At 40.2% G+C, this 15,416-nt stretch overlaps 1 protein-coding gene across 1 annotated transcript in view; it reads left to right on the top strand.

Moving 5' to 3' along the window:
• Positions 1 to 15,416, top strand: part of Cfap54 (cilia and flagella associated protein 54) — a 372,605-nt gene that overhangs the window by 45,538 nt on the left and 311,651 nt on the right. The window contains exons 10-15 of the mRNA XM_029563104.1: positions 1,955 to 2,136; positions 2,217 to 2,382; positions 3,476 to 3,561; positions 6,624 to 6,758; positions 8,141 to 8,291; positions 10,462 to 10,538. Coding sequence (XP_029418964.1) covers positions 1,955 to 2,136; positions 2,217 to 2,382; positions 3,476 to 3,561; positions 6,624 to 6,758; positions 8,141 to 8,291; positions 10,462 to 10,538 — 797 coding nt within the window. The remainder of the gene's footprint in view (positions 1 to 1,954; positions 2,137 to 2,216; positions 2,383 to 3,475; positions 3,562 to 6,623; positions 6,759 to 8,140; positions 8,292 to 10,461; positions 10,539 to 15,416) is intronic.

Below are 15,416 nucleotides of genomic sequence, written 5' to 3'. Positions count from 1 at the left end.
TGTGGAGTAGCTTTTCATGTCTACATTCGCCACCTGCACATTCTCTTCAGTCTTCTGCTCTTCTGAACATACTGCTTGGTTATCTCTCAAGTTCTGAGAGTTCTTTTTATGTTCTATGTGGAAGCTCTGATTACTGCCTTTTCAAGGCAATCAAACCTTTGTTAATTTGCATTCCTCCTGGTTACTGCCCCTTTTTTCATTGCTTCTTTCTGAATTTATTTCCTTTTACTAATTCTAAACACTCCAAATTTTGAAGTATCTGAATAATGGATACAAAGCTTTACTTAATAAGCTTGTTCATTTTAAAGTCTGGGTAATATATCTCCATAATCTTGGACATGGGGATTTTGTGGAGAAGTCTAATGCTAGTTTAAATCTTGTCATTTTATACATTTAGCTTTCACAATTTTCTCCTTTTAATGTTATGCCTGCATTTCATTATACTGGGTCTACGAATGCAGGAGGCATTTTGAGCTCTAATATCTTACATTTTTTCCCATTACTTTTAAATTTCTTCTTTGTATTTATTTCTTTTTCTTCAAGACTTACATCAAACAGGTGCTAATATGTTTACACTCACCAGCAACCCCCCCATCTTGTTTTTTTATTAGCCCTTTCTTCTTTTTTTATTTCTTTCCTGCCTTCTGGGCTCCTTGGTCTGGGTTTCCAGGTCACTCATTTGTTTGCTCCTTTCTGGTCTGCCTTCCACCCCGCTATTGAGTTCATAGTGTCTCCCCTGCTGGACGTTAGTTGTGCTCTCTACTCGTTCGTCTAGACCCTGGTTGTACTTCATGTTTCTGATATCCTCTTGCTTCTGAGAGAACACTTGTGCTAAATTCCCATTCATTCTGTTCTATTTTTTTTTGCTTCCTGTGGTAAAGGATATTGCCCTGTGGGTTTTCCTTGAAAACACTTGCATGTTTAATTTTCTTTCTGCACGAGCTTACCTTCTGTTGCCTTGCAGCCATCTGCTGGTGTGGTTATGGTGTTCACCTAGGAGAAGGGGTGGAAAGCTAAATGTTAGCCTGTGCAGCTTTAGATGAGGTATGTGAGTGTGAGTGTGTGTGTGTGTGTGTGTGTGTGTGTGTGTGTGTGTGTATGAAGGCAAGGCGCTTCTGGGGCCACACTTTGGCCTCATATCTTCATCAAAAACAATACAAGTTCTCGGGTGAGAATTTCCTTGATTTCATTCACTCAACTCCTAAACCTGTACAACTCTGTCCACTGTCTTTCATTGAAGTTGAAGGGATATGTCTCTTCCATCTCTTCATGTCTTCAAGTCAAATTCTTCCAAGCAGCCCCTTTCCCAGGTCCTCTTTTATCTTCTTACTTGGTATCTTGAGATAGTCAGATGTGCCTATTTTCATTATTCTCTAATTCTTTTCTTCTATGCGTACATCAGATAGCCTTGGTCCCTGCCATGCAATTAAACTACGTCATGGACAATCTCCGTGTTGCTTGGTCAAGGCTATCTTCTCATCCTTTGCCCTTATCCTGCTCTGTGTGCTCTCTAGAACTTGCTAATGTTGACTGTCTTTGCTCACTAAACACTCTCCTTAAACCATCTACTTATGATATATGTATTAGTGATTCTGAAAGCCACACCCCTATTTTAAATCTCTTTCCTGGGTTTCTGGTCCATGTCAAGCTGTCTACTTGGCTAGTTCACTGTGGCAAAATTTTTATATTGCACGCTTCTTCTTGGTAGACTTAGAGACTGTCCTCCCTCAGACCTGTGTTGGATGGCCTTTCTGTTTGTCCTCCCAGCATGCTGCATTTGCCCACTTAATTTCTTCCTTGCCCCTCTCCCCTGGAAACTCAGTGACAGTCATGCCGGGGACTGTGCCTGTTTCTTTCGCATTGTTTCACTAGTGCCTGGCAGTGTCAGCTAGTTAATATTTAATAAACATATCTTTGCCTGGATGACATTCGAACATCCTCTTTTTATTTCTAGTTTCAAATATTGGTGAAAATGGAAAGCTTGATTTTCCAAAAACCTCTCTTCTGGAGCATATAACAGAAAGGAGAAATACCATTTCTATGGATGCTGCTGTGAAATTTACAAAATTAGCTTTTACTTACGAAGAATGGGGCTTATTTGAATCGCTGGCTGGGCAGCTTATTAATTTTCTCAAGGTAACACATGCAAAATTATTCATTTGTTTTATTAAAATGACATTGATCTTCTCATTAATCTGTGGGATATGCTCCTTAAGAGGCAGGAGGATCCTGAGTCAAAGAAAGCAGAGAAGGATTTGATTCTTTTGGTTGCAGTGGAGCCACTAATCAATGTAAAGAAAAACAAGGGCTTGATCTTCCCTTTGGAGAACGATAAAGAAGGACAGTCACTTCAAAGTTACTTACAACACATTGCTTGTCATGGTGAGTATTCATTTACTTCCTGGAAAATATTTTGCTTTATATTATGTAAGAAAACTTGCTCTTTCTAGATGAGGCAAAACAAAGAATGTTCAAGGCAGAAGGAATAGGAGATGGACAGGCCCGAGAGCTAGAACGTGCCTAGAGTTTGAAGGACTGGCAGGGGGGTCTGTGTGGCTTGTGATAGTGGCAGAAGTGGCGGAATTTGGTAGGTCAGGAATAGCTGGGTGCCAGGTGACGTGGTTGCTAGGCCCTGTGAGGACCACGTATGTTATTTTAGAGATGATTTTGACATGAGATGGAGATCCTATGCAGAGCCAGGGAGCAAAGGGCAAAGGGCAACGGCTAAGCAAAGACTTGAATCATTTAAAAGTTATTGTGGATATGGGGCTGGAGAGATGGCTCAGCGGTTAAGAGCACTGACTGCTCTTGCAGAGGACCTGGGTTCAATTCCCAGCACCCACATGGTGGCTGTGAATCATCCTTAACTCCCGTTCCAGGGAAATCTGAAGCTCTCTTCTGACCTCCATTGCATTGCATGACATGAGTGCACTCACATACACTCATACACATAAAATAAAAATAATAAATAAAATATCTTAAAAAGTTATTGTGTATATACTTGAACAACTAGTCTACTTTTAGATCAGTGGAAATTATTTAATTCCATGGTTTTTATGTTTCCCGTGTTCTTAAGGCATTGCCTGGCTGCTCCTTTGTGGTTGACCATTTATTTGTACCAAGTAGTCATACACCAGTAGACTTTTTTTCTTTACTGGTATCTGAATAAATATTTTTGTATGCTTTTCCAACTGCTACATTTTTAGATTACTCTAATACTATAAGCTTCTTCAGTTTCTTTTTAGATATGGTCAGCGTACACATGGATTAATAACAATAGTAATAATAATAGTAGTAATAGTCTATTTTAATTGGATTAGAGCTACTTAGTTTAATTTTGGTATAAAACATTTAAATATTTTATTGGCATATTTGGTCCGGTGTCACTTGTGCCACTTTTGTAGAATTTCTGTTTCATATTTCATGTTTCATAATTGAATTTATGATTTCATTTTCTTCTGACTTTTGGATGCAGAGTCTTGTGTGAGGAGTTGTGGATATTCCGAAGACATTTTTCATTTGGCAGCAATTCTGCACTTCTGTGTTTGTGTCCCTTCCAAGGTGAATTAATTCCTTTGAATAACTTTTAACAGTGTGGTAGAAAGTAAGTTTTCACATTCTGGCCTAGTTTAAGGCCATAATACAGGATTTGCTCCTAAAATTGTGAACTATTTACTCACTGGAATATATCTTCAAGTTAGCTGTTTGCTTGTAACTTTGAGTTTCTTTTTTATCATCATCATGATTTTGAGTGTCAACTCCTCTGTTTGGGAAAAGTCCTAGGCCGTCTGTGTTTCTAATGATGAGGGAATGAGGCATTGGTTCCAAGGAGGAGAGAAGATGTTTAGTGAAATATGGCCGCTGCTTTTCAGCCCATGATAGCAAAGCCTGCTTATTGCCGGAAGTCACTGCACACGATTGCCAGAATTTAGAAATGGCCTGTGTGTGAGTGCAAGTGCTCAGGTCAAACTACTGGGGCACGGGCTCTTCCTCTCTCCTTCCCTCCCTCCCTTCGTCCCTCCCTCCTTTCCTCTTTTTGGTTTTACAAAGGAGTTCTCACTGTGTAGTTCAGGCTCCTTTGAACTCATGATCCTCCTGTCTCAGTCTCCTAAGTGCTGGAATTACAGGAATGAGACACTATATCAGACCCTCTCTCTCTGTTTTCCTTTCTTCCCATCCTCCCTCCCTTCCTGCTTCCCTCCCTCCCTCCCACCCTCTTTCCTTCTCTCCCTTCCTCTTCTTCTTTCTTCTCCTCCCCTCATCCTTCTCTTTCGGCCCCCTACTCTCTGTTTTCCTTTATGGGAACTGAAACTGAGGTCTCACTAGGCAAGTCACTGAGCTGCATCCCCAATCTTTTAGCACTATTTTAAAAATTAATTCCAAGCCAGGTGTGGTTGGCGCACGCCTTTAATCCAAGCACTCAGGAGGCAGAGGCAGGCAGATCTCTTTGTGTTCAAGACCAGCCTGGTCGACATAGCGAGTTCCAGGACATCTGGGGCTACAGGGAGACCCTGTCTCAAAAAAAGACCAAAACAAAACAAAACAAAACACCTAAATTTCAGAGTTTCCCAGGACCTCTCTGAGGTTCTGCAAAAGTTCGATTTTGAGTCACGGCACCTAATCTATTTTTATTTCCTTGTTTATAATACTGGGATTTTGATGAACTTTCATTAGAAAATTGGGTTTATGCCTATGAAAAATGTTTGAAATCCACATTTATAGAGTTTGGTATTAATGTTTTCATAGGTAAATGCAACATAAAAAGTTAAACAGTTCTGCTCTTAAATACCTTCAGTTTCTTCTAAATTTATTAGAATATGTTGGAACCCTTAAACTTCTAAATTTGTTAGAATATATCAGATTGTCTTTTTCCCTTTCAGTACTTGAAATAGAACCTAGGACTGGGTATAGGCCAGGCAAGTATTCTATCACTGAGCTCCATCCCCAGTACTCTTTTTACTGTTAAATTTTGAGACAGGAGCTTGTTAAGCTGTCAAGGTTAGCTTCAGACCTGTGACTGTACTGCTTCAGTCTCCAGGGTGAGTAGTTGGGATTATGGGCCTGCACCGCCAGGTCCAGCCAGGTATTCAAATTTTGAAAGAAAGGTATTTGACAGCAAATGTAATTATTGTAATTATTATAGTGGAAGAGCTTAACACAAAAGAAAACTCAAGCCTGAAAAGAGTAAAGACCTTTCATCTATCCATTAAAACAATTATATCTTAGTTTAGTTCTGCTCAGTTCAAGTCAATAGGCATTTATTGGTGTTTGATCTCTGCTCTGTTCCCAAACATTGTAGTGATGTGTGGTATATATCAAATTAAGTCCTAGAGCTTCTTAAATGGAGCTCCAAGCTTGATGTATTTTAATCACACAATTCATTAACTTTCTACTTCAGATATAGTGAGTCTATTTTTCTTTCAAAAAGAGCAAACTAACTGATTTGAGAGGAGGCATGCCTATCCTGGCCCATGTGGTAATTGCCCACAGTAAAGCTCTCCCCAGTTTCTCCCAATACTCTCCCTGTTCCCCACTCCTTCTCCCCACCCTCCTCTGCATCCTTTCCATGCTCCCCACTCCTCCCCACCCTCCTCTGCATCCTCTCCATGCTCCCCACTCCTCCCCACCCTCCTCTGCATCCTCTCCATGTTCCCCACTCCTCCCCATCCTCCTCTGTATCCTCTCCATGCTCCCCACTCCTCCCCACCCTCCTTTGCATCCTCTCCATGCTCCCCACTCCTCCCCACCCTCCTCTGCATCTTCTCCATGCTCCCCACTCCTCCCCATCCTCCTCTGTATCCTCTCCATGCTCCCCCCTCCTCCCCACCCTCCTCTGCATCCTCTCCATGTTCCCCACTCCTCCCCATCCTCCTCTGTATCCTCTCCATGCTCTCCACTCCGCCCCACCCTCCTCTGCATCCTCTCCATGCTCCCCACTGCCCCCCGCCCTCCTCTGCATCTTCTCCATGCTCCCCCCCCCTCCCCACCCTCCTCTGCATCCTCTCCATGTTCCCCACTCCTCCCCATCCTCCTCTGTATCCTCTCCATGCTCCCCACTCCTCCCCACCCTCCTCTGCATCCTCTCCATGTTCCCCACTCCTTCCCACCCTCCTCTGCATCTTCTCCGTGCTCCCAGTGCTTCTCCCCATCCTCTTCTGCATCCTCTCCCTGCTCCCCACTCCCTGTCTTGTTGTTACCTTATCTCCCCCCTCCAATTCTTAATTATTTTAATGCAAATTTTTTTTTAAAAAAGAAAAATACACATTTGAAAATTAGATAGAACTTCCTGGCTTACAAACTGGGTAAAAATGTTTGGGACTTTTTAGAGAGTAGGACTAGTGTCACAGATGCTGGGTGAGACTCAGGACGTGGCCTCCTTAGGTGTGAATTCATCTCATTGGCGTCTCTCTGGTCATTCATCTGTGGGGAAATCACTCCATCTCCTTTGTACTTTGTTCTGCTCATCTCTTAGTGGGGATGATAGTGATGGCACTCACCTTCATGCCCTGATCTAAGGGTCAGATGACTTGGGTATGGAAGGCCTTTGCACAGGTACTGCCCGTCACACACTAAGTGTTATAGACATATGTCTTCTTACTTGCATCATTGGTTGTGTTTTCCAGGGTGTTCATCCTGATAAGGAAATTGTTGTAGACATAATAATGCTCTTATGGCAGAAATGCAAGCTAGGAATTCAGAGGATCACGATACCCAGAAGCGACTATGCAAGATATTCCCAAAGAATCATCACTAACAAAGTACTCTTTTTGGTTTCCTTTCACCTGTGTTTTTAATATTTCTTTGAGAATTTCATACATGAGCACTGTATTTATATCAGTCCCATCCTGCCCATTCTCCCTCCAACTCCTCCCACATCCCCCAACTCTGACCCAACTTTCTATTCTCTTCTTTGATTATTATTGTTACATATACATATGTCCATATACATACAATGTGCTGAGTCCTTTAGAGGTACGTGTGTGTACATCTGTTTATGGTTGAGCATTTGGTCAGGGCATGTCTTTTTAAAAATTTTTATTTATTATTTATATTTTTAAGTATATGTGTGTATTGCCTGTGTGTAGGTAAGTGTACCTGTGTTGTGCAATGCCTGTGGAGGTCAGAAGAGGCTGTCAAATCCCCTGGGACTGGAGTTATGGACAGTTGTTAGCTGCCACGTGGGTGCTAGGATTTGAACACCGGGTCTTCTGCAAGAACAGCCAGTGCTCCTAACTGCTGAGCCATCTCTCCAGACCCAACATATGTGGTTTTAATTCAACACATTTCCAATCTAGATCTTCCCTGTACCTGCAGGTGTAACTCATATCCTTTGTAGATGCTTTTGGTAAGAAGTTACACTTCGTAGTTCTCAGTAATCTTCCTCTTAATGTGTACTGCTGTGATATGGCCCAATTTGGCTTTTGGAATAAATCATTAAGAAGATTAATAAGAACAAAAGTATTAAGGAGGTTCATTTCCTGCAATAATGCATTTAGATTACTTAAAAGCATAGCATATTTCATTGGAAGGAGAAAGTTGAACATTTGAATATTATAAACCTGGATATTTAAGATAAAATATTTTAGTGGTGAAATATTTTAGCTCCAGTGTGTCCAAACTTCTCAAGATTAGTTGTATTAGGATGCATGAATCTGATGTTTTGATCATGCATGTACTCTATTAAATAATGGTATGGATAAATAGTGTTTTATCGTAAGTCCTAAAGAGTGATGGTTGGTTTTATGTGCTGTTCTCTGGGGACATATGTCTGAAAGACAATTTCTAAGCACCTATAGTGGAGTGTGAAACATCTACTTATTTGGAAGACTTTGAACTTTGACTATATAGGGAATATTTTGGTGATATAGAAAAGCAACAGATAATAAATTTTCCAGTCTAGCTGCAGGCATTCAGGCTATAAGCAGTTGAAGTTTTATGAATTTACATAAGCAGATTTATTATTAAATGCTCCTTAGAATTATTTTATATTATTAATAATTAATATACATTAATAAGGAGGCCTATGAATATCTCTTTGTGCTCAGAAGAGAGTGATTTCCAGGGGTATTAAATTAAAATTTGACTCTGTACTCTATGATATACTCTTACTTTGTTTTGCTGTGCGTTTTCTCTTTTTTAGTGGATTTATCTCCTGTGGCAGTTAAGTGAAGTGATTCACTGTTATAAATTGGAAGATGTCGACATTGTGATGGTGGCAGAGATCACATTACGATTAAGTGAAATATTAGAGTCTTTGGGAAGCTCAAGAAGAAAGTTAAAAAAATCTGCAGGTAAAATGATGTGTTAAAAGTACGGGATTGTTGGCACATGCATGGAGAAGTGTGCGTGTGCCATCATGAATTAGAATACAGGATAGCTGCTGTGTGTGGATGATAAGCTTTTCATTATTGTGCTTCATTGATGATTTATAATAAGAGATAACAGTGCAGGTGTAATCAGGTATATATAAACAGAAGCTTAGATGCTCTGTGGTTTGATGGTAGACAAGACTCTGTCTTTCCTTCATTTGTATATCCCCTTCATCATTCTTTTTCCTTTTTCTCTTTCTATTCATTCCCTTTTATATTTTTCCTCTTCCATTTTATCAAAGGAGCAAGTGATTCTTGAATGAGGAGAGTACGCTTGCTTGCCACTGTCTTCTTGAGTTCTCGCTACACTGCCTGACACAGGCAACTTGCTCCAGTGAATCTTCATAGGAGGAGCAGCCGTCCCCCATACGTTATCTCCATTTTAATTCTCCCTTTACTAATTTGCTATTGCTTTAGCTCCTCAAGGCTGTCAAATGGCTTCCTCTTCAGAATCGTTATAGTGTGCATGGGAAAAGTAGGCTTCATGCCTATTTTTGGTTTTGTTTTGAAGAGACAGGGTTTCCTGTAGCTTAGACTGGCCTCAAACTCACTGTGTTGCCGAGGCTGACATTGAACTACTGATCCTCTCGCCTCTACCTCCCCAGAGTTGGGATTACAGACATGTGTCACCATGCCTGGCTCAGTTTCATGTCTCCCTACAGTATGTGATTTCTTTTTCCAAACTCCTTGCCCTGTATCTACTATTTCATTATCTCCTTAGCTTGCAGATTAAAAAAAAAAACATATTTTCCATCTTTTCTTCAGCCTGAAGTGTTCTAGATTACTCATTACTGGAAACAAAAAGTCAAAATGATTTATTTATTTATTTATTTATTTATTTATTTATTTTTGGTCTTTTTAAAACAGAGTCTTCCCTGTAGCCACAGCTGGCCTAGAACTCACTATGTAGACCTGGCTGACCTGGATCTCACAGAGATCCACCACGCCCAGCATGATTACATTTTTAAAACAGTATACCATACCTGGCATGATGACATGTTTTAAAAAGTTTGTTTTTGCAGGGTGTGGTGGCACTTGCCTTTAAATCCAGAACTCAGGAGGCAGATTATTGTTTTACACTGCTAATTTATAACCAGGTTAAATACAATTTAAGATTGATTATTTGTAAATAGTGTTTCATATTGAAAATCATAAATATTAAAATATAGTTCATTTATCAGTTTGGAAACTTTTATTTTGAAGCTTCTTTTTAAAAAATTATTTGTTTTCATTTATAAATAAATATAAATGAGTGTATTGCCTGGATGTATGTAAGTGCACCCTGTTGTGCAATGCCCTCAGAAGTCAGAAAAGGGCCTAGAATCCTCTGGAACTGGAAGTTACAGATGGTTGTTAGCTGCCATGTGGGTGCTGGGACTAGAACCCAGGTCCTCTGCAAGAGCAACGCATGCTTTTAACCACTGTGCCATCTCTCCAGCTGCATATTGAAGCTTCTACATTGATGCAATGATGCTTGTTTTCATTTAGATATAGAAATTCTTAAACTCTTCTAAGAATACTATTCACATCACTTTATTGGCATGTAAAACATTATGTCAAGTCATAGCTATGAAAATTCTGCTTCTTGAGCTATTTCATTAAGTTTAGTTTAAATTATTGTATTTTAAAATAAGAAGCAGCATTACCACATAAATATTTGTAATTTATATTCCTTTAACTCAGACTAGGTTTCCCTGGTATTTGTCTGAATCCATAAGGCTATGCCATCCTTTTAAATGAACGTTAGGGAACATAGAAGGAAGGGCAATGATTGCCATGATATTGCCGTGTGGATAAACAACATTCTTGAGTTGTTTCTTGATTACTTTATATAAATATAAGTTTAAGTATGTAAAAGAAACATTTTGATATTTTGTCAAATTCTAGTGGTGAGTCATTTCCAAGATTACTAAATAAAAAAAGATGACCAAGTTAGTTACTGTTTTATATCTCCATTTCCTTCCCCATGTCCTCCTGTTGTCTTTCTGTTCGCGTCTTCCTGTCTTCCCGTCCTCTTCCCTTTCCCCGTCCTGTTCTTCTTGTCTTCCCATCTTCTTCCTTTTCCCTTTTGTCTTCCTTATTTCTTTTTCAGATTTATCTGCAATAATAGATCCTGAGGAATTCCCCGGGACTCCAAAAGGGATCCCAGAAGGTCTTCCAATATTAAAGGTATTACAACTTACTATAGAAAACATGTTTAAAAACGTGAATTGTTATTTTCAAAGATGAAATTTGTAAATTACAATGGTTGATTGTAGAAATAACTTTGAATGTTCAGGCCTTCAGGGTTTTTGTTTCTGTGTATTGATAACTGCAGAGGTGTTCTTCTGCATTTTGACTTTCCTCTAGAAGACGTCCAACCAGCTCTCAATGGAAGTTTAACACAAACTCTTCAGAGGCCTTGCTGCCACATTATCACTGCTGTTTTGAATGTGTCAAGATTCATTTTTATTCTTTCTGTTCTTTTCTCTTTAAAAGTTTTTTTTGTGAACACCATACATGAATAGTTTGTGCATGATTTCCATTCCTCTCAATCCCTCTCCCACTCCTTCTCAACTTCTTGTTCTTTTCTTTTATTATTACCACTAATAAACATGCATACATTTATAGATATACATAATATATTATAATGTAATATGTATAATACACCGAGGTCATTCAGTGGTGCTCCTGTGTACCTGTGTTTAAGGCTGCCCACTTGGAGTTAGATAACCTCTTAGGGAGTCAGTCCCTAGAGCAAACTTATTCTCTGTTCCTCAGCATCCATTGATTGCCTGCAGCTGTTCATCCTGGGGTGGGTTCCCTTGACATTTCCCCCATCCACTTTGATATGTCAACTGGTTTGTCATTATATGCAAATCTTGTTAGACTACGATACTGTGGAGATTTCACTGCTGTAGCTTCTCTATCATGTTTAGAATGCATTAAGTAGAAGCAGGCGACTTGTCCCTCTGGCTCTTACAGTCTTCTGCCCCCTCTTCACATGATGTTCCCTGAGCCTTAGGTGTAGAGGTTGCACTGTAGATGTGGCACTTAGGACTGGGCACCTCACAGTCACTTATTCTCTGCGTTTGACCATTTTTGGAACTTCATAATAGTTTCCGTAGATTTCACAGGGGCCTCTGGCAGACTGAGCAAGTTTATAGCTGGCTGAAATCCATGGAGCACAGTGATGCACTTGGCAAGTGTTCAGTATTCTTTAGCTTGCGTGGGAGAGTACGTGGCTTGTCCTCTTCTTTGTTTGCTTTTTCTGTGATATTTCAGTTACTTCTGCACATAAACATATCGTTGTCTAGATCCGAATGCAGTTGCTTCGCACATGCTACCAGCATTCATTTCTTATAGACAGTGTCCAGAGCAGCACTTGTAATGTGATGCTGGTCTTCTGTTTCAGGAAAAAGATATCATGTAGCAATCATGGATGATTTCAGATTAAACACAATAGATTTCTTTGCTGTGAAATTTCTCAGAGGCGTTACTGTTTCTAGAAGCTGTGTGATTTTCCAAGGAGATATAGAATGCTACAAGTTTTATTTTTACTCATTGCAGAATGTTTATGTAGGACTTTGGTATTTCATAGATGACTTTAAAAATAGTTTTTGAGAGAGGAAGCCAGTGAATATTTTGATTTGCCTTGAACCTTGATTTAATCAATAAACTATAAATTGTAAGAGTTGCACCGACATTGGAAGATGTTTTACAACATAAAAAATACAAATGTGCAACTTTACTATTTTGATCTATACAATGTCAGTTTTCTATCTTCTCTTTTAGTTTATCTCATTTTTCCCTTTTGTTTTTCTGAGACCTCTCCCTGTAGCCCCAGAGGTCCTGGAACTCATTATGTAGACCAAGTTGGCCTTGATCTTATAGAGATCCATCTGCCTCTGCCTTCCAAGTGTTGGGATTAAAGGCGTGTGCCACCACACCTTGCTTAGCTCATATATTTTTAAAATATTTTATTTATTATTTTAATTTTATGTGTATGAGTGTATTGCCTGCATGTATGTGAGTGCACCTATGTCGTGCAATGCTGTGGAGGTCAGAAGAGGGCTTGGGATTCCCCTGGAACTAGAGTTAAGGACAGTTTCTGGCCACCATGGGCGCTGGGAATCAAACCCAGGTCCTCTGCAAGAGCAGTCGGTGCTCTTAACCTCTGAGCCATCTCTCCAGCCTCTTAGCTCATATTTTAACATTTAGCATTCTGAAGCTTTTTGTAACATTATTTTAGCAGCCCCTTTCCTATCGTTAGATGTCAATCCTCCTAATTGCTGTCCTTTTTTGAAAAAAACGCATTTGAAATATATGACAAAACTATAAAGAATATTATAGTGAAGACCCATTTTCATCAACTAGCTTAAGAAACCAGGTGTTTCCAGTATATTCACCTTCAGAGTCTGTGGTGAGTTGCATGAGAATGTCCCCCATAGGCTCCAAGTATTGAACATTTTGTTCCCAGTTGGTGGCACTGTTTTTGGAGGTCTTAAAAGGTGTGCCCATGCTGGAGGAAGCACATCACTGTGAGTGGGCTTAGAAAGTTCTTAAGCCTTTCCAGATTTCCAGTTGTTCTCTGCTTCTTGTGCCTGCTTGAAGATGTGAGAACTTAGCTTCTGGTCCTACTCTAGCCAGCTCTGCCATCATGTTTCCTGCCATAATGGACCCTTTGGAGGTGTAAGCTAAATAAACTCTTATAAAAAAGTTCCCCTGGTCATGGTGTTTCTAGCACAACAACAGAAAAGTAACTAATAGAGAGTCTCTGGCAGATTGATTCTGGGATCCCCACAGATGCAGTAGATGCACAGTCTCTTATATAAAATGATGTAGTATTTGTATACTTCACAGTCTCTAGATTACTTGTAATACCAAATACAATGTGTGATATAAATAATTGTTATAATGTATTGTGTAGGGAATGACAAGAGAAAGTCTTTACATGTTCAATACAGATACAGTTTTGTCGGAAGTTTTTTTGTGTGTATGTATGCCTATTCATATATGTGCAGGTGTGTGTGTGTGTGTGTGTGTGTGTGTGTGTGTGTATGTGTTTGTGGGTGTGCTATGCATGTGGAGTTCAGAGGTACATCAACCTCATATGTACCTCAGGTCCCATCCACCTTGTTTTTAAAAAATTACACTTATCTCACCTCCCTCTGCTGCCCTGGGCATGCACAACCCACTAGCCTCTCTCCTGGACACTGAGGCTGACCTGTCGGCCCAGAACCACCACTGCTTCCTGACCCTTTGCAACCAGAACAGCCCAGTTCCCTCTCACCATCCCCAGGAGCCCTCTGGGCCTGGTCTCGCCCTCACCTCCCTCTGCTTCTGTGGGCTGCACAACCCACCAGCCTCTTACCTGGGTAAGTCCATCCATGCCCACTGAGCCTTGACTTCCCAGCTTCATTCAGCCTCCCAGCTGCCCAGCCCCCATCTCTGCTCCTAGCCTGGGTACAGGCCCATTTCGTGTCTTGGCACCCCAGACACCAGGGCTGACCTCTCTGCTTGGAGCCACCAATGCTTCCTGATCCTTTGCATCCAGCCAACCCAGTTCCTCCCTGCAGTCCCCAGGAGCCCTTGGGGCCTCTTCCCACCACCACCTCCCTGTGCATCCCTGGGTGGCACAGCCACCAGCTGTCTGAGAACAGCATCTTTCCTGGGCCCTGCTCCCAGGCCAATCCAACCCCCAAATTACTGAGGACAACATCTTTCCTGGAGGGATCCAGACCTTAGGAGAAAGCCTGAGAGCATCTGTTCCTCATATGACTTGGGCCTCTGTGGGAACTCCTGAAGACAAAAGCAATTTGGCCACTCCAATATAAAATTGAGAGAGTGAACCAGAAGCTTAGACAAACCAGCTTTTCATGCCCAAAAAGCAAACCACAAAGACACATAAAGTTTACAAAAAGAAGCAGACCTAAACTTGAAGGCTTGACTCTCACACAAGAATCAGAAACTACAAAAGAAATTCACATGTCAAAATCACAGAGAAAAAATAATAACATGAAAAACCAAAGTAACATATCCCCACCAAATACCAATAGTCCCCTAGAGGAGTACAGTGAGAATCACCTAGAGATAATGCAGGACATGGAATTCAAAAGAAAAATTATAAAGATGATAAAATAATTCAGTGAATTAAAGAACACACAAAGAAATCAAAGCACTGAAGGAAGATAGGGTTAAACTTCTGAATGAATTCAGGAAAGAGCTAGAAATATTGAAGACTACTCAAGCTGAAATGAAGAAGGAAATGAAACACTCGGTAAGCCTATTAGAAAAAACAGGAGAAAGCCTCACCAATAGGATGAATGAAATGGAAAACAGAATATCAAGACTGGAAGATAAAGTGGATGAACTAGACCACTCAAGCAAATCTATGAAAAATTTAAGAAAGCACAAGAATGGAATATGCAGGAATTGTGTGACACCATAAAAGACCCAACTTACAAATTAAGAAAGACATGCCCATGCAAATACAAGAAGCATATAGAACACCAAATAGACAGGACCAGAAAAGAAACTCTCCACAGCACATCATAGTAAAAACACTAAATGTACAGAACAAAGAGACAATACTGAAAGCTGCAAAAGAAAAACAAATCACAAATAAAGGAAAACTCATCAGGATTACAGCTGACTTTTCAGTGCAAACTATGAAAGCCAGAAGAGCCTGGCCCAAAGTATTGCCAATTTTAAATGACCACAGATGCCAACCCAGACTACTATACACAGCCAAAATGACTATTATAGTGGAAGGGGAAAGAAATCTTCCCTGACATAAATAGGCTGAAGGAATTCATGTCCACAAAACCATCCCTTCAGAGAGTTCCTGAAGCAATACAAAGAGCTGAAGAAGGGAATGACTATACTCAAGGGGTTGCGGTAAGAAATTCAATGAAGGTATAACTGTGGAAAAGTACAGCTATATCAAGTGTATGAACAGAAATAAAAATGACAGGATTCAATGCACACCTTTCATTAATAACTTTAAATATCAATGGACTTAACTCATCAGTCAAAAGACATACTAGGTGAATGGGTTAAGAAACA

Source organism: Nannospalax galili, unplaced genomic scaffold (assembly GCF_000622305.1).
Source record: "Nannospalax galili isolate Female #2095 unplaced genomic scaffold, S.galili_v1.0 scaffold734, whole genome shotgun sequence".
NCBI lineage: Eukaryota > Metazoa > Chordata > Mammalia > Rodentia > Spalacidae > Nannospalax > Nannospalax galili.
The sequence above is the reverse complement of the archived record's forward strand: the minus strand, read 5'-3'. Positions and strand labels throughout refer to the sequence as shown.